Below are 19,494 nucleotides of genomic sequence, written 5' to 3'. Positions count from 1 at the left end.
TCTGCATAGAAATATTTCTCCACAGTCTGTCTGGATTAACTTTGCATGATATTATTCAGAGCCACCAGGGACCATCACTGTGGTAAACAAATACTTAAGCTGTCTTTGTCTATACTCAAATTCTATTCAAGTTTTGCATTTGAATTGTCTCAACAGTGGGAGAATAACAACATGTAGACTATTTGAAAATGCCGGCATGTGGATTAAAATTGCAAGAGAAATCCAGAGAATAGCAGAAATGGAGGAGCTGCTCGCTCACCACACATTGTGAATAGTTGAACAACAAAAGTATCGGTTCAAGGAAAAACAGTCGTTTCAGGAAACCTAATACGTACGATAGACAGCAACATTGCAGAGTTTCCTTTTCATATTTATCATTTGCTGTTTGTACAATATTTTCAAACATGGTGCACTGTCAAAATAGTCAACAAACATATACATTTTTGTACTATTTATATTATACAATAATTATTTGTATGGTTCATTCTTATTAGACTAGCATTTTTACTTTTTTAGCTAAATTTACTTTTGTTTTTTTTGTGATAAACAACAACAAAACATTAAACTTAGTTTGTTTTTTCATTACAATTTGGGCCTTTGATTAATGATCAAATCTGCAATTTTCTGACGTTCATCAACTTGAAATGCTGGAATAACAATAAATGTGTGGAGAAGCTGGTGTATGAACCTTGAGCACATGTTATGTAAGAATATGTAAATGGTCTTGCATGAAGCCCAGTGTCTAGCTCCCTTAAGACATTGCACCAAGTAATCAGGACGAACTGATTCTTACTTATTGTGTGCCCGGATGAAAAGTGAGTGGATGTTAGTTGTGGCACAATAAATCAATTGAATTACTTGGCTGTTTTGTCTTGAAGTTACTGAGAGCTCTGCACATCAATGAATATACTGGTCCACTATATTAATTACATAGACCAATGAGATTGGGTTGTCTGTTTGTTGGATTATTTGTTTGCAAGTATACATTAAAGCTACTGATGTCCTCTAAACTTGGTGAGGGATTGGGCCTCAGAAGATTATTTCAAATTTTGGTGTGGATGTGGATTGAGGGGTGGATCTAGGATTACTTACATCTATTCGTATATATAAGAACTAGACCAGTGGTTCTTAACCCTCCGATCGAACCCCAGGGGTCCGGTGAGTCACTCTCAGGGGTTCTGCAGGGGTCAAGACACACACAGTATAACACGGTTCACACTAGCAATGTCAGGCCGTTTTTGTCGGCCGTCAAAAAATTGGCTGCCGACAATTTGGCAACACACAATTTTTCTTCGCCGTGTCAGATTACAAATATTTAGTTGCTTAGTAAAAATATGTTACACAAAAGAAATTCAGCCCACTCATATTATTCTTGACGTCACGCTCCGCTTGGCCGTCATTGGCTGCAGCTGATCACGCCACATTGCTTAGCTTTGATATCTGTGCTGCAGGGAACTTGGTGCGCTCAGTAGTCGACCTGTGGCTGTTGTGATTGTATGTCATTCAGCAGAGCCAGCTTCAACAGCAACTCTTCAGAACACCAACGCTCTCAACGTTTTGGTGTCACCAAATCGTACCATACCCCCTTTTTGCTAAGAAAGCCCTTGAGATACTCGAGGATGGTAGACATGAAAATTGAGAAAAGGAACAGATTTTTTTGCGAAAATGACTGTGTGTTTGGGGATTGGTCTGAGATAAAAGGTCTTGGATGTCTATTATTCTGCAGTTTTTCCATGTTAACTTTATCTTTATTCACACTGAAGAAGGAGATGAAAGGGCTTCTCACAGATTTGAAACATGCTCATCACATATATAATCAGCCATCATGTTAGAGCAATGCAGTACATAACGGCACAGAGACTTGGCCAAAAGCTTCAGTTGTTGTTTGACGAAACATAAGAACTGAGAAGATTTGTTATAAGAGTGACTATGAATAAAGATGAATAAAGTAATCTATCTATTTCCATATTGATAATACTGGTATGCAGTGTCCAGTATACACCATATGTAGTGAGGCGTGTGTATCCAAAATACTCAAGCCTTCAGTTCATCATTGCACAAAACTTTTTCCCAGCAGGGACATATAGGGAATATAATGTTGACCTTTACCTCAGGTGATGTACTATTTTATGCAGTTTCCTCTGTTGTCTCTCACCATTGGCACCCGCATGCAACCATCCACCATGATTTGCATATGGTGCTCTACATATGTGTGTACTGATTGAAGTATCGTATTTAAGATGAGGCAAAGGTACCTCCAACCCCCGCCTCCAATCTTTTATCATTGATTAGACTCCAGGCTTGGTAACTCCATACTGCAGCTACCTTTGTTGATGTCATTAGCCTCATGTTGACATACTTTTTCTCTTTCAGAACTCAAATACAGAAAACCCAAACTGTGTGGGGATCGAAGGGGTGCTAGAGGCATATTTCCAGAGTCTGAGAACAGTCCAGCTGTATGGTCCAACCAACTTTTCCCCAGTCATCAACCAGGTGGCTCGGTGAGAAAAACAAACACACACACGCACACATACACACACTTACTCACCCACACACACTAACATACACACACACACACACACACACACACACACACACACACACACACACACACACACACACACACACACACACACACTCCCCTTGTCTTTGTCTCATGAAATTGATATTCACCCGCCACACAATCAAAAATCAGATTGTATACTTGTACATTAAGCAGCTATACAGTGGTTACATGCATTATAAATAAATTATAAATTCTACACAGTTTAAATGTTAGATAAAAGCACATTGATCTCTTGTGTTGATAGATCCACTTTAGCTTTAAAACCAAGTTGTGACAATGCAGAATTGTTCCCAGTATGAGGGCTTGAAACTGAAATTACATAGTAATGTAAACACACACACGTGGAAAGGATCACAAACAACCTGTGAACAGATGCATACCAGAAACAGGCAAAAACACAGACACACAGTATACAAACACATAGTTTCATATTCACTTATACATTATGTTTCTCATCCATTAAAGATGTAAAGATGTTTCATATGCATGTGTTACTTGCTCCATCATGGGAAGCCAGCTGTGTATACACACTATGCATATCATGAATATAAACAGAAGATCTGAGGCGGCTCGACGGCAAAAAGCAGAAGACATGCAGGCATGTCATAGAGAACGACCTCTACTCTGTAGAGAAATTAGTTTTATTAATTTCTTGGGTATTGTATTGGATCACAGTGGGGCTGAAATAAACTGACACCACCGTTAATGATTAACGTCTGACACTCAGAGTAAAAACCCTAATTGGTTGCAGTTGTTAACGAGTTGTTTGTGTGATGTGATGTCTGACAACTGAACTTATCAGTTTGACTAATGGAGAGCTAGTTAGAATACAGACAGTGTTCTTATTGGTGTTCATCAAGGGGAATGAATTATATATCAGGCTAAGCCAGTTGAGATGTACCATCTTTAATCTATGTATGTGATGTGATTGTCTTACAGTTTTTCTCCATTGCTTAAGCATGATTTTTAAAACAGGACCCGGTTTTTCAAAACTCTACACACAATTAGCACAACCACACACCCAATTAGCAAAACACCTCAGATCCATTGCAAAATGAAAAACTATACACTAATTTATCAAAACCGCATTTTGTTATCGTATGAAACACACACATTTTATATTATTTAATTCAGTTTGAGCCAGTTACACACTGCTGATGCTAACCTTAAACATTTTTAGCAATTCTACTTCTCAGTGATTAGAATACTGTAAGTGAAGTACACAGAGAAAGTGCAAATATACAATAAATTCACCAAACACTACACAAGACCAATGCTGCAGACTGATGAAATTATAATGTATTTCTCTCTATATACCCAAATCAGTCAACATTGAGAATCACAACAAAACATGTCCCAGTTGTCATGCTACTACAGTAGTGTGCATAACACTGTAAGCTCAGCAAATATCAGACGAACAGAAAATTCTGTTTCCAGTACAGGTTACAATGACAGATTTCTGTATATCTGCTAAGATTTGAACTCTTAGTCCAGCCTCCCTCAGCCTCAATCCGTGGTTCACGACATGGTCAACTAGTGTTGAGCGAATTTCATTTTATAAATTTGGTCCTCTTCTTCTTTGAGCACGTCCTGCTCCTGCTTCAGGTCTACCTCTTCCTCTTCCTCATCCTCCTTCTCCTCTGTTGATTCCCCCTCTCAGGCTCACTCTTCTTCCTCCTTACATTTTGATTGAAGACTGTGTTTAAACCTGATTGGTCTGTCTACAGTTAAGCAATCATGTGTTTGCACACCCGATGGCTGTGTTGAACTTATTGGCTCATAGGGGGGGCATTTGACAGTCAGTGCTTTGGAATTGCAAGGAAGTGACATCTTGATATACTTCTGTGTCTAATGTATACAAGTGTGTTTAATTTTTTTTGCAAATACTTTGTGTATTGTTTTGCAAAAAGTGTGAAGTTGACATTGTTCTTATAGTGGTGCAAATCTGGGCCGATGTTTTGCTCCTTTTGCTCAGCTTATTTATTTGTTAAAATCCCTGAACCATCATTTTTTATTCTGATTTCTCCAGACAAAAAACATGCTTTAGTTCTGACCAATGTTTTGCATGTGCCAGTACCTGTGAATGTATTCATTTACTTTTTTTTGCCGTTTACCTTTGGTTACCAGACCCGGTGCAGGACCATTTCAATCCAAGACAAAGCTATCTGAGAGCTTTTTGTCTAATAACAGTAATAATGATGATAATAATACTAATAATAAGAGTACTACTAATAATAATAATCCCTTATAATATTCTCCTTGTCAGACTAGCCTCCATTAGCATCACACACCCTTTGACTGGTTTAAATCATATATTTCTGGTCACAAGCAGTTCATCCAACAAATTCAAATCTTTCAAATTCAGTCATTTCCAGTCACTACTTGTGTTCCCCAGGGTTCTGTCTCGGATCATTTTCAGAACCACCTCCCTTAATCACATCACTCTTGTCCTTAGGCAGCAGGTTCATTGGCGCTCGGTCAGATACCGCATTCTTTTTCAGATTCTGCACCTCATGTTTAAGGCCATTCATAATCTCGCTCCAAACTCCTGCATATCGACACATCCTCCCAAACTCTTAGGTCTCCTTCTTCCATCAACCTCACGCCATGCCATGTTTTGCACTGTTGTGTCGTTGCCTTGGTAATGCATATCCATTACTTTCGGGGGGCAGAGCTTCTAGAGGAGCACTGAAGACAGGGTTATGTTTCTGTTGCATTTAGGTTCAACAATCTTTGTCTGTAACCACTTACTCTAAAGGATCATAGTCAGGACAGAGACGTTCGCAGCGTCTCTTCACACAAAGACAACTGGTTCAGAAGAGGAGTGCGTTTGAACTCTATGTACTTCAGTTACAGTAAGTGACTCATAAGCAGGGGTGGAGTGGGGATGAAAATCAACCCAAAACATCTGAGTCAGACCCAACAATCCTGACCTGGAGATAAACAAACACCCATACAGCTAGTGTCAAGCTGTTAGTGGCAATTCCTCCTCAAGTCTGAGATAATTTCACTGACAAATTACTGTGCCAATGTTATTATCTTTGTACAGAAGCTTATATCACCAGCTTCTTTGAAAACAGACTCAAATTAAAGTTATTCAGTTGCCTGAAGCTGATTTTGCTATTAAACTATGATGGGTTTCTGAATTCACACTGCCGGTCCTCAATACATTAAGAAGTTCTTCGGAAGTATTTGGATGCCTTTGTCTTCCAGGTTTATAACTTCTTTACTTTGGTATGAACATTAAATAACTCCTTCACGTTTACAATATTCATGTAAAACAGTCTGCTGCTCACTGCCTCACTGTCATCATCCATAAGAACCTTACTACCGCATAACAACAACTATGAGTTGTTATGCATAACAACTCATAGTTTCACATGCCCCTGTTGCTGCAGTCTCTAATTCAAAGAGTTGTCCCTTTTAAACAGCTGATGCAGTTGCCCCATATAAAGTATGGCCCCATGAAAAAAAGAACAATAGACGGTGTCTGTGGCCCACAAGGACTGAAATGTTCCATTACATTCGGACCAAATGAAATTGGCTGATGTACCTGAATGTCGCTAATCTATCTGTTTGCCATGCGTGCACCCTGCCCTTGCTCTCATATTGCAATACCTCAGCCAGAGTTTCATACACTGAAGCAGAGACCAAGCCAATGTCAGAGAGACTCCCATTTCATTGTGACGAGAGACTGATACGGAAGCTTATTCGCAGTCACTCAAGCATGACGTTTCTGACATAGAGGAACCATAACAAATCGCGGGAGTTGTTTTTTTTCAGAGTTTTTGGGTCGGTAGACATGCCCCCAAATTAATGTAACGCACTAAAAAAGTGGAATTTTCACAATATGTCCCCTTTAAGTATTTGCATCAAGTGGGTCACACATTGAGTGCTCTATTAATTTCTGACAGCCACAATGGGAGTGTGTTTTGGTGACATAAGTAGACAGGAATAGCTTAATACATTGTGTTTTCATGTTGAACCCTGCAGCACATATCAGCCTGCAGGGTCTTATTCACAACAATTTTAATTTCACAAATGAAATGTTGTTGGGGTAGAGACAGTTTTTCACGGATTCTGGCTGCCTATTACCTGTTACTGTATTTTTAGCTCCCACATAAAGAAATGAAATCCTGTTCCAGTTGAGTGGTTGTGGTTGGATAATCAAATGGAGTGTAGAGCTGGGTTGTTCATCTGTGGGTTCAAGAGCTTCAAGATACATTGACATCCACATAGAAAAAGAGAGAGCATCCACCTTTATTGCTTCCCTGCTGTTCTTTTTATTTGATACTAGTTTTTTTCACGTCTCCAGATATTTTTGTCACTGTAATCATCAGATGCACTACTCTCCCCTAATTCACTTTTTCATACGCTGACTATCTTCCCCTGTTTACTGTCCCTCTTCCTCCCCCACATCCTTGTTGTCTGTATCACTCGTCTTTCACCTGCTTCTCCTACTCTGGTTTTCACTCCCCATTTTTCTCCTCTTCATCTGCAGTCTTCCCCACACTGCTCCTCATCCACCTCTACTTTGCTGCTGTCATCCATGTGGGAGGTAAAGAGTTGTGATGAAAACAGAGATAGAGGAGGTGGAGGTGGAAGATGCATGGTGTAATCCATATGCACATAAATATACACAGCCACATGTAACTGTTCATGTCGTAACAACAGCTTAGTGTAAGAACAATCATAAAAGTCATGAAAGCCAGTGAAAATGCACTATTTATTAAATTTTTACTGAGTTTACACATATTGCTTTGTCATTTCCCAACTTCTGTCTTGTATGTTGCTTTTTACAGTTTCCAATTTTGGTGATACAAGTGTAGTGCCCGTTCTAAACCTGCCTGTTTGGAATGATCTGTTCCCTTGTCCTTTGTTAATGTATTTCAGAATGATTTGGTGTCGGTGAGTCAGTTCTACAAAAAACTTTGTGTGCAGAGCGTTTTATAAACAGTCTATAGTGTAGAGTGAAGTTAGAAAGTTAGTCAATGTTTTTCCATAAAATTACACTGAACTTGTTTTTTTTTGTTTATTTTGATTTCAAAGGTCTGTTAAGCAATCAACACAATCTTTAGACCCAAGTTAAAAAAAAAGCTCTGTAATTCAGCTCAATATAGAGCATTGCAGCAGCAAAATTACTGTTTTGTTATTATTTAATAGAGAAATTGAATGCATTTATTTAAAGTCACTTTAGGTAGACCTTCTCTTACTGAATATAATAATATTAATGTAATAACCTCTGGATCTGTTGCCACAAATCACTGTTTTATTTGATACAAGATTTTGGGCCAGTACAGGAAGATTGAGTAGCTAGTGTGTTCTCCAGTGGCTCAGCGTGGAATTAATTTTAGTCCGAGGGCCAATGAGTCATTTCACAGTTGGTGTTATTGCCTCTGATTTAATATCATGTTTCCAGTTACACTCTTCACTCCCTCCCTGCTCTCTTCAACGTCTCTTCTCTTTCAGTCAGATTTCAGTGGTATGTCATCAGCTTTGCCGTCAAGAATTATTTGACAGTGCTCAGCTTTCACATCAACATCACTAGAGTCGGTTACACATCATTCCTACATCCTGCTTCAGCAGTAGCATACTAGAGCTCACTTCAAACATCATTTTGTGCTACTCTCTTCATGGATCTGTTTGTTATGTGAACAGAGTTGTTGATGCAAAACTTAGATGAGCCCTCACTTGTTCCTGCTCTTATAATGAATTCAATAAAACCTTCCTTTACAGCTAGAAACATGTTTTCATCCAGCAAATGCATTTATATATATTGCAAGTGCTCATACACAACTGTGGCTATGTAGTTAATGTGTACACATCTCTATAGAATTTCAGTGGTGATATTAAGGTTAAAGGGTAAATTCAGCAATGACCTATGAATTTCTTCCTGTGCCAGGGGCGTGCTCAACTGAAAAAAACATCAGTTCTACGAGTGACATATATTTATGTGATGAACTTTCATTTATTTTACCCCGTGAGGAGAAAAAAACTGCAGCTGCAAAGTGAATAATTGAAGTGACAGACTTTCTGCGGACTTAAGCCTGAGACACTGAAAAACTACTGTAACAGCACAATTTGTTCCCCAGGTCCATTGTTTTACGAGTTGATGCACTTTTCCATTATTCTGCACAGAAAGTAAGTGAGGGAGAAGGGGTCTGCAAGACAAAAGACGACAGAGGAGGAAAGATGGAGGAAACAATAGGGACAGGTGTAGAGACAGACAGGAGGAATCTAGTAGACAGAAAGACAGTTTGCCATTTTGTCTGCTCTTAGCCTCAGGCCAGACAGAGTGTAAGCCAATCAAACAGTGAGTCAGACAGCAGGTCTACCTCCTCCCTGCTGGGATCCTCACATTACCTGTCACACACACCCACACGCACATGCACACACACACACACACACACCCAACCACCCACACACACACGCACACACAGTGTCAGTTTGGAATAATATGATAATAAATGATAAGTCTGTGGCAGAGAAGAACTCTCAACTCACTCTTTTGTCCTCTTAACAGATTATATGTGAGAACTATTAGGTAAATTAATTCAATTAAATATGTTTTCACACTGATATTGTATTTAGACTGGCATGATTGTATGTCGGCCTCTTTTCCATTTCTTTGAGACCTCACTGCGTGCTTACAGCAGCCGTGCTGATGTGCAGCGAATGACAAACTAAAAAACATATTCTATTGGCCAATCAAACTTGTGCATTTCCTGACAGCAAGACTCGGGCCAGAGTGGGCCCTGGTGTCAATGATAACCCCCCTGCACACAGCTGGTCCTATAAAATCACTTTGATAGACGTTATGAGCTGCTTTCAGTTAATGCTATAATTTGTAGACATTGACATACATCCTTTTAAAATGTTTTGCCGGAAGACGGATGAAGTGACATTTTATTTGACCTCATTCTTTCAATTGGAAAATGTGAGCAGTGATGCAGAGGAAAGTTTGTCTTTACATATAATTTAACAATTCCGTGTGACCAGTGTGTCTGTGATCAGTACCACCACATTAGACCCTCTCAAATGTCATTTTAATTTACCAATCTCTTTCGCTCTCTCTCTCTCTGTGTGTGTGTATGTGTGTGTGTATTATGTATTTAGATGTGCGGGAGAAGTAACTGACGGCTCCCAGTACTTTGTGCTGTTGATGATTACAGACGGTGTCATCTCAGACATGGATCAGACCAAGGAGGCTGTGGTGAATGTGAGTCAACACAACACTGCAAACAAAACACAACACTGTGTGTATGGTCCTTTTCAGACCTTAACATATAGACTAATTCTGTTTGAATGATTGTTGTTATTAGCCAGTTCAACTATTTAAAGCCAGACAGGGCTGAATCAATCATTTCATGCAGCTTTACAATGAGACAAGATTTTATCAATGTGAAAAAATGTATACATGAGTCAGTGTTATTATTAGTAATAGTGGTGGCCTCAAATAGGTCACTGCACATGTGTGACAGACCTCTTTCCAATGTGGTCTGAGTGATCTGATCTCAAATGTGTCTTCAGTGAATCGTGGGTGTGTTGACACATCAATAGAGCTGATTGGATCACATGATATATATGTTAATAACAGGTCTGAACAGGGTCATAACTGGAACTCTACTTTGACCTGGAACATTTTTTCATGTGTTTTCCACAAACAAATGCTTTAAAGTACATGTACATCTGCTATTAACAACTAAATAGTGACACTGCCACTCACAGCATTTCAAAATTATCAGTGGGTGAAGTAAGTCTCAGAGGAGGTTGAAGTTATACTTTAAATATTACAGTAAGAGGTATATCACTACAGCTTTAATGTGTGCATTGTCAGCTGAAAAATCATAAGGCTCCAAGATAAGTATGTATGGAGAATGAACCCCATTGAGATCCACACGGTGGATGCTCATTATTCAGTCATGGTCATTTGGTCTCAGCCACTCGTGATTTCCCATATTTCCCTTAAATGTCACAATGGTGACTTAATAAATCAACAGTTTACAATCCAGTGAACAAATCGTCTCAGTAGATTGTGTTCATTCATACATATGTGTGTACTTGGAATAAAAAGTGTGTATTTTTGAGTCAGGGATCTGTCGTGTGATTTACAAGCCCCCTGTGTTCTCTCCACAGGCAGCCTCCCTGCCCATGTCTATCATCATAGTAGGAGTGGGCCCTGCTGAGTTTGATGGTAAGTGTGGGTGTGCCCGTGCCTGTGTGTGTGTGTGTTTGTGTGTGTGTGTGTGTGTTTGTGGCGCATCAATCCATTTACAATCAACGTAATAGAGGCAGCAAACTCGTGGCCTGCACCCAGTATTGTTGCCAGTTGCTTCAGCCCCTCCACCACCCCAGCATCCACCTGTAGGCTCCGACGGGGGTTTATAAGTATTTGCTCATCATTCCCATCATTCCTGTGTAATCATATCTGGGGGAGTGATTAAGTCTGAGCCTAGACACCAAACACTAACATGTTCTGATGTTGCAATTAACATGTCAATGTGAGTTGTCTGACTGAAATATATTTACAGGAACATGGCAGATTTCATGGCATGGACATGTAAATCCTTGAATGGGGACTTTACTACATTTCTGGGCAACAGAGGGGAATACGATTGGACTTGGACTATCCATGAATATAGAGTCCAATGTAACTGAAAGGGCCTCCTTAGACTTCAATGCAGCGAGGGATTACACCAACATCTCTTGTGTTTTTTGCCAAACGAAGGGGTTTAGATCATTTGTACAAACTGTCGCCTAAAACCACTGTTGAAAAGCCCTTTGTTCTGTTGGACTCATTCATTTAGCCTTCATAATCTGCTTTAATGATACTGTACATGTAAGTACAGTTTAACAAAGACTCTTGACATGCACACCTTTCAGACATCTTGACCTTTTTACTAAATTAGTTTCCATGGAGATGTAAATGATTTGCATTTCAAAGGGAAAGTTTGGCTTCCTCCCCTGAACAAATTGTTTATCATGCCCTTTTTCACACGTCAGTCATTTAAAGTGATAAAAGATTGCATGTTGAAGAGCATTAACTCACCAGATTCAAGGATGTGGCCTGACACTGAACACTGTCTGTGGGAGTGAGGAGGCTCCATGGGACATTCTGAACACTGATTCTCAGATTATGGTGATGTCTAATGGTTCCCATGACATTATATCCTGCAGTGGAGCAGATGTGTCACACTAGAGCTGCTGGCTCATGATGGGCTGCTGAACAAAGTGAAGAGCTTCTATTTAGTTATTAGGCTCTGAATCGTGCATTCAGACAGAACGCCATCACTCTCTCTCCACAGTCAGTGATAACTGAGATGCTAATTCGAAATCTGCTTGAATGTCTTCATTGTCAAGATCAACTGTTCGAATAGAGAACATTTCCGGAGGCTTGATATGTAATTAACCACCAGCAGTGTTTCTTTAATTATATTACCTACTTTTTTTGGAGAACTTTGTTACAGCTTGGGTTTGATTTTTTTAATAGCTCCAGTCATCCCTTTTTTCAGCACTGCTGAACTGAGAGGTGATTTCAGCAGCTAATGAGCAAGATATCCTTGCATGGTATTTTTATATTGTAATAACAGATCTTTGCAGATATTAGATATTTAAGTCTTCTCTGAGATGCTCTCTGTGTCAGATAGGAAAAGATAGAAGAATCATTAATTCCTGCATCCACCTTTCCTCAAGCCTGTGTCTAAAGTGGGTGTTTAATGTTTATGTGACACCATAGAAAAATGTTTATGTACATAATCATTATGTTATGAATGAATGTGAAGTTGGAGTCACTGGGCATTAAAGGTTGGCTCCAGGAAAAAGCAAAAATACAGTGGAAGTGTGGATGTGGAGGTTAAATATGTGCACAAAAGTTGACATTGACACAGTGACACAGATATGAATCAAGCGGTGTAATTTTCTTGAAATCAAAAAATGGGAATAGCACACACGTCCAGTGAAACATTTTATGGGTGCTGGTCTCAACAAAACATCACAACACATTTAAAAAAGATAGATTCACACACCCTAAAGCTCCTGGAGCATGAGGCTGTTCCTGAAACTTCTGATAAAGAACAGTCGCCATCTTAGATACCCACAACCCATTTTGAACCAATCATGTGCTATATCAGCAATACAGAATATATTCATATCATAGTTTAATAAATATACATTGAAGAATAATGTACAGATTACAAAATTTAGGCCCATATATAGAATTCATGTCACATCCATATTTGCTATTTCAAATAGTAATCCAGTATTAATTTTCTTGACACAGGGGGAATATGGTTGCACATTCGATGCATATGAATAGAATTTCATTCCTGTCGAGAATCAGAATCACTTTCACATCTCCATGTTTACAGCCATGCATGGAAGACGGTTCAGTGCCCATATTTGTAATTATGGTGGAACAACATATAGTACAAGTAGTTAAATGAATGACCCACCAACCTTTTGTTGCAATGTCATAATTTAAAGACGCTGCAATGGTGGTTTTTCACTTTTACTTATAACATGGATTAAAAGCATTTTTTTGTGTCTGATTCTCAGTTTGGTTCCAGGCACCTAACATCTGTTGGCTTGGCCCGTTGTAAGGATGTTATTGTGTAGTCTAAAATCGCTTCCCTGAGCACAGGGACCCTGGTTCTCTGTTGGCAGGAGTCTTTGTTTAAAAACAAACAAAAATTTTCCTTTCATTTATTTGATCCATTTTTAAAAGGCTTCGAAAACATTGTTCTTCACCAGGATTATAGTTTTACGCTTCATGAGAGATTCTTATTTCCGGTTGTGTTTTAAAGAACAAAGGTTATATCGGGTACTTGTGAGCACCAGAACCCGATGGCGTCTGTGGAGCTGGTTTATTATATTTTCAGTCTGCTGCCCATCAAACCTAATCAAACCAGACCTACATAGTCCTGTTGAAGTAGGTGAGCTGAGTTTTAAGTGTTGTTTTAACAACTATTGTCAACAGGCTGAATATTAACTCTGGGTCCTTTTCAGTTGTTTATAAAAATAAAAGATTCAAATGGTTTTTTTTCTTAAACTTCTCTATCTCGATCTATCTACAGAAATGTATTATAATTTTTAAAATCATGTTTCCATTTGTGTATACTCACCTGAAACTAAGAATCAGTGGGTTTTGGTTCCAATGTTCGTTGGGGCTTTCTCAATAAGAGGCCAATCAGAACCGATTATCTACCCAAATATTCCCAAAGTGTGATGGATTTATTAAATATTCTTAATGCTACAGAGCCGCCCCGATCTTGAATCAAAAGCTCTTACAGGCTTCTATGGGCTCTCCTGTAAACTAGGAAGGGGGATTCAATTGGGGGCAACTTGAAACCACATGCCACTTAATCCTGCACACTGGACCTAATTAATTTCCCATTGCATATTCATTTGATTATCTTTTTCAATTTTCCTATTTCCTGTTTCTGTCATTTATCAAAATGCTATAAACTCAAATATACTGTACTCCTCATGTTGTTAATTATATTTTACCCTATTCAAGCTTTGTTCTACATTTAATATTGATTTTTGATTAACTTAATTTACCTTACCATCCAATCCCAAAATGCTATCCAATTTCCGCAAAGAGATTATATCCCACAAATCTCAATTTACTACCCTGTTGCATCTACATGTGATGGCAAAAGTATTATTTTGTACTAGGAAGTAAGTATTTCTACATATTTGAAATGTAATGTAAAGTTCAGAGAAGCTCATCATCTGTGCACCATGGAAATAAATCGAGGTTTAAATGGCAAAATGAATCAGAAAGGAACAGTCCGACATTGGGGCCTGTCAGTCACTGTGCAGGCAGCAAATAGAGGTGAAAGCTTGTGTGTGACAGAGCGAGGGAAACTCAAGTGGAGTTAGAGAATAATGGTGGACATGTGGTGAAGCTATTTCTAAACCAGCCCACCTCAGTCACCAAGCTGATTGAACTGAACTGTACAGACTGAGGTCCAATTCACTCAAATCAGATAAGACTAAAGTACAAGAGACATCAGGAATTAAAGTGACAAGATCACATCTTCACTGCTGCATTCACTGAATCATCTTTGTTGTTCATTTTACTGGGCGTCTGTCAGTGTCGGTCTGTGCTCAACAGGACATTTCACAGTTTCTGTCACTCAGCATCCTGAACTTGTCCATGTGTGTCTGATTTACCCTCTGTGATGCTTGAAAAGCTTGAAAAGCAGAAATCAGGTTTGCAAAGGAGAATATATGATGCATTCCCACTGTGCTCTAGATGTATTCAGTTGTTTGTTTTGCCCAGGTCTGCTCTCTTGGTGATCAAACCTTCACATCAAACCTCTCAGGAAGCACCGTCTGAGGATCAGCCTATTGAAATCCAAAGTTTATTATTATTACCAATTCTGTTCTGACTTGTTTCATCCACTCTTGCATCTTTTATTCTCTGTTCCCTCAGGCTCATCTGTCTGTCTCCTTTTGCTACTAAAAATACACGTCACACATATTTTGGGAAAATTGAGAGACGTGTTTGAAAATCTGATAGAAAATGGGCCAGATCTGTTGTGTAAGTGTCATTTAAAAAAAATGTCTGAAGACAAACAGAAGGATAGATTAACTTTTCTTAATCCCTGTGGAGAATTTGAGTAATGAACTGAGAAAAAAATCAGGCTACATCAAATGACAACACTGTTGTGTTTTACTGAGAACTACAATACACACCATCAAACGTAGAAATAACGCCATGACACGGCAAGACACATCTTTTGACTGTAACTGAACAAAAAGGTATTTTGTATAAATTACACACATTTCTGATTTACCGTTTACTTCTGTTTAGTTTTTTCATCAGTTCATGTGCAGTTTAATGTCACAGGTTATTTGGGATGGAATAATATGATTCTTATAATAAATTCTATGAAAAGACTAAAACCAACAAGGAAGTAATGGTTGTGTATCCACTCTTTACAACTGTGGTGAGCAGAAGCGAGTCCTAAGTGCTGTTCATTGTGGGAACTGTTAAGTTTCTCCATGATTTTTAAGGTCTTGACCTTCTATGTAAAGTGCCTTGAGATAATGCATATTATGATTTGGTGTTAGAAAAATAAAATTGAATTGAATAAAGCTTGAGGTACCAGCAGGGTCTAAATTAGGTTCTGGGAAATATTCTATCCCCAAAAAAGTACTTGTTCAGGAGGAACTTCTTCCTGAAAGCACATCAGCCTTGGGATGGGACTTTTCTGATTGGTCAAGAACTCTTGCATTTCATTTCACTATTTTGAAGATATTTGGATACACTGACCCTTGCATTCAATAAGACCCACACCTTTTAATAATGGCTTTCACTTTTATTCCCTCTCAGTTTGTTCTTTTCCCCTCATCTCTTTCCACTTCCCACCATATAATTGGTGGCTCACTCTGCCTTCTGAGAGGGACACAGGGTCCTTGTGGACAAGGGTGAATGCACATTGCAAATAACCAAACTTAATCCTACTCACATGAAAGAGTGACACTGACACCTACAGTGAATAGACCCCCTCCCAAGGGTCTGAAGTGGAACACCTCGTCCACAGGCCAGCAACAGGGACATATCTGCTAAACTTATACATCTTTGGTTTAAAATAACCTATTTAGTTTGAGCTATATGGATCTACAAGAGGTTTTTCTCCCTTAGTCAATTTACCCAAGAAGAAAAAAGGGAATGGCACAGAAACCAGTGCTATGTTTTGGTTGTGTTTGCTGACAGAATCATTGCACAGGTAGAAAAGAACTCCTTCAGAGGATTGAAATGAAAAACAAATTCATCAACAATATTGTACACTTTGTGGGTAAACTATTTCCTGCGAGAGGTAATTAATGTTGTTTACTGTGGAAGTGGAGTTCAGTTAGCCAGCCAAACTTTGTAGTGCAGATTTATAATGAATTGAGAAAAAATAAACAATAATTAAGCACCGTAGACTGGTACAAAACTGATCTCCCCATGATTACTTCACATACATAGACATTTAATATTTTGGCAGAAAACAAACATGTGAATATATTACAGATATGTTTTTGGAACTTGACACACTTTTTTTGTATTGTATTGTTGCAGTTTAGTTATATAGAAGCACGATGGTAAGGAGACAGGCTTGTCTAGACTTGCACACATCTAGTTTTCTTCTGAATAATACATGTAGGAAGAACAATATATAATGCCTCTACCTAACCATTACATTTTGTGTTTGTCTGCAGCTATGGAGGAACTGGATGGGGATGAGGTCAGAGTTTCCTCCAGGGGGCGCTTAGCTGAGAGAGACATCGTCCAGGTGCAGTATATTCTACATACATACTACTGCTCTTGTCCTTTTATGTTGATTTTAAGTTTATCTACGGTGGTCCTGAGAGCTCAATGCACTGCAACTTAAGAAAACACATGCAAGTAGACAAAACACAAGCAAAGTAAGAAAACATCTTCATCGATTTGACAAAACTCATTACGCACAACACAACACATTACATTACAGAAACACGCTGCAATTGTTTCCAGGGGACACCTAAAAGTGATGGACAAATCACTCGTGTGTATTACGTTGTATTTCATATTTTTGAATTGGCAGGCTAATAGTAAGCAAAATGTCAACGCTTGGTTAACATTAGACATCTGCAGCAGGACAGGCCAATGAGACGTGCGGTAGTACTGTAGATGGAGGTGTTTACATAATGGCTCCCAAAAATGCTGTTTGTGGTGTACAGGAAATGTGGAGGACATTTAATCTGTACCACTTTACACTGGTATCAGCAGCAATCGAGTCAAGTTGAGTTCACTGGGTTGAGGGTTGTAGTAGTGAATGGTTTCAGCATTAATCATGTGCTGGTCTGCCCCAAAGAGAACACGTAAGTCAGTTGGTGTCCCTCCACTCAAGGGAGTATAGAATGAGGCTGTAATGTTTTCACATATATGCACTGGTGCCTGGAGAAAGTAATCTTTTTTAAATTTGAAAAGCAGTATTCCAGCAGGATAAAGGTTGTGTTATAAACAGTGACATGTAAGGCAACACTTGCATGTTTTGTTTACCCTAAATTTTGCCAATTGTGGTTGTCACTTAATGTCTGATGCAGATGCAGATTATGCATCAATACTGGCCCACAGACTTGAGGCTGCATGGCTGAATGAGCTGATTTGAAACAGACAGAGTGGGCAGAGTGTGCCACCGTATTCTCTTGTTCTGAGCCATTTTCTGCTTTGATGTTGTTTTACAGTTTTGTCATTGGACAGTTATCAAATATTACTGTATACATATTACAGTTTTCAAATGTTACAAATATAACTATGTAAATAACTCCACTATATATTATTCACATAATTTACAAGGTTCTGCCATTACAAAGTGCTCATCGGGGTTGACAACTCCACTTGAAGTTGTTAGAATCCCTGTCACCATCAGCATCCTCTCTGAGGGGGCATAGTAAGGCGGGTGATGCTTTTGCTGTCCTGGGAAAAAATGGCTTGCAGGACACTACTGAATGATGAGCACCACAGGGCAAATTAGAAGTGGCTGAACAATATGATGATTGAAAAGTGTATACACCATATACAGTCTGCGCTGTAGTGATCGGGAAATGGAGCTGTGATACCCACCTGAACAATAACAAGTCAATCATGATGTCTCACCTGGTTTTTATAGCGTCATATGAGTAATTTATACCAATCTTATCAGAAACATACACCATTGGACATACATCTGTGTGATAAGAACTTTATCTAAATGAGTTGACACGTACTCGTCTTTTTTTGGTCCATGTTTCATTCACTAACACGGATGGGCTGTGGTTTATGACCTATTGTACAACCAGCCACCAGGAGAAAATTCACATGTTTTGTGTGTTAATGTGTGTGTATTTGTGTGTGTGTTGACCAAGCTCCGACCGTTGGTCTAGAGGTAAACACAATTAATCAAGCACAAACCTTACGAACATGTTCTATCATCTTCCGTTCTTCTTTTCCCATCCAGTTCGTTCCTTTCCGGGACTACATCGACCGCTCAGGCAACCAGGTCTTGAGCATGGCCCGTCTGGCCAAGGACGTCTTGGCCGAGATCCCCGACCAGCTGCTGTCCTGCATGAAGAGTCGAGGGATTGAACCCCGCCCCCCCTTGCCTGTCACCTCAGAATCCCCCTCAATGTCCACCACCACTGCAACCACCACCAAGGAACACAACATGCATGCCTGAAAATTAGGGCATGTGTGAGTGTGTGTGTGTGTGTGCATGTGTGTTCTGCATGGTTTCCATGGGTTTTTAAGAGGAACCGGGTCAGGCTTGTTTTCACGGTCTACTTAAAGGGACAACTTCAGAAGAGAAAGATCCCCGTTATAAAGGGTATGTGTAGGGATGTGTAAGGATTCTTCTGACAAGATCTGGATCACAAGTGTAAAAAAAGGTGCAGTTTTGATCTTTTTAATGTTTCTCGTTCTGTTTTCTGTCAGCTCCTGTCACTATACTCCCTCTGCAAGTGCAACACGCAGCTCTGCAGTCACACAAAGCTGCATTTAAATGTCATTTGGCTGTTTTTCCTCAGTCACTGATTCACTATTTATTTTTATGAAAACTTTTCAACTGCTGATGTTGATTCTCCAATCCTCCTTTATTCAGTTCTGGGTCTGTCTGCTCTTATAATGAATCCTGAAGTAGCCGACAATGTGCTTTCTATCAATTGCAAAGAAAGACATTATGAAGAAAGATGTCCCTTTCCTTGTTTATTAATTCTCAGGGCATTTCAAAGGCTTGACAGTAACACAGGAAACTGAAAATTGTTGAACAGAAATTACATCCTTTCCTGGTCGTGGCAACTCGGCACCAGGGGACACCAGTTATTTTTGTTAGATCGTGAAAGTGTATGCTGTATATTATTCTATGCTGAAGATGACATTCAAATGTTTTCTTTGACGTGGGTAACGAATGCTCTAC

At 39.2% G+C, this 19,494-nt stretch overlaps 1 protein-coding gene across 1 annotated transcript in view; it reads left to right on the top strand.

Annotated features, from left to right (window-relative positions):
- LOC133000111 (copine-9-like) overlaps positions 1 to 18,759 on the top strand; it is a 179,118-nt gene extending 160,359 nt beyond the window's left edge. The window contains exons 17-21 of the mRNA XM_061069989.1: positions 2,374 to 2,501; positions 9,683 to 9,785; positions 10,703 to 10,760; positions 16,781 to 16,854; positions 18,541 to 18,759. Of these exons, the coding sequence (XP_060925972.1) occupies positions 2,374 to 2,501; positions 9,683 to 9,785; positions 10,703 to 10,760; positions 16,781 to 16,854; positions 18,541 to 18,759 (582 nt within the window). The remainder of the gene's footprint in view (positions 1 to 2,373; positions 2,502 to 9,682; positions 9,786 to 10,702; positions 10,761 to 16,780; positions 16,855 to 18,540) is intronic.
- Positions 18,760 to 19,494: the final 735 nt, after the last annotated feature.

This window comes from Limanda limanda, chromosome 4, assembly GCF_963576545.1.
Source record: "Limanda limanda chromosome 4, fLimLim1.1, whole genome shotgun sequence".
Classification (NCBI taxonomy): Eukaryota; Metazoa; Chordata; class Actinopteri; order Pleuronectiformes; family Pleuronectidae; genus Limanda; species Limanda limanda.
This window is presented reverse-complemented; position numbering and strand designations above follow the sequence as displayed.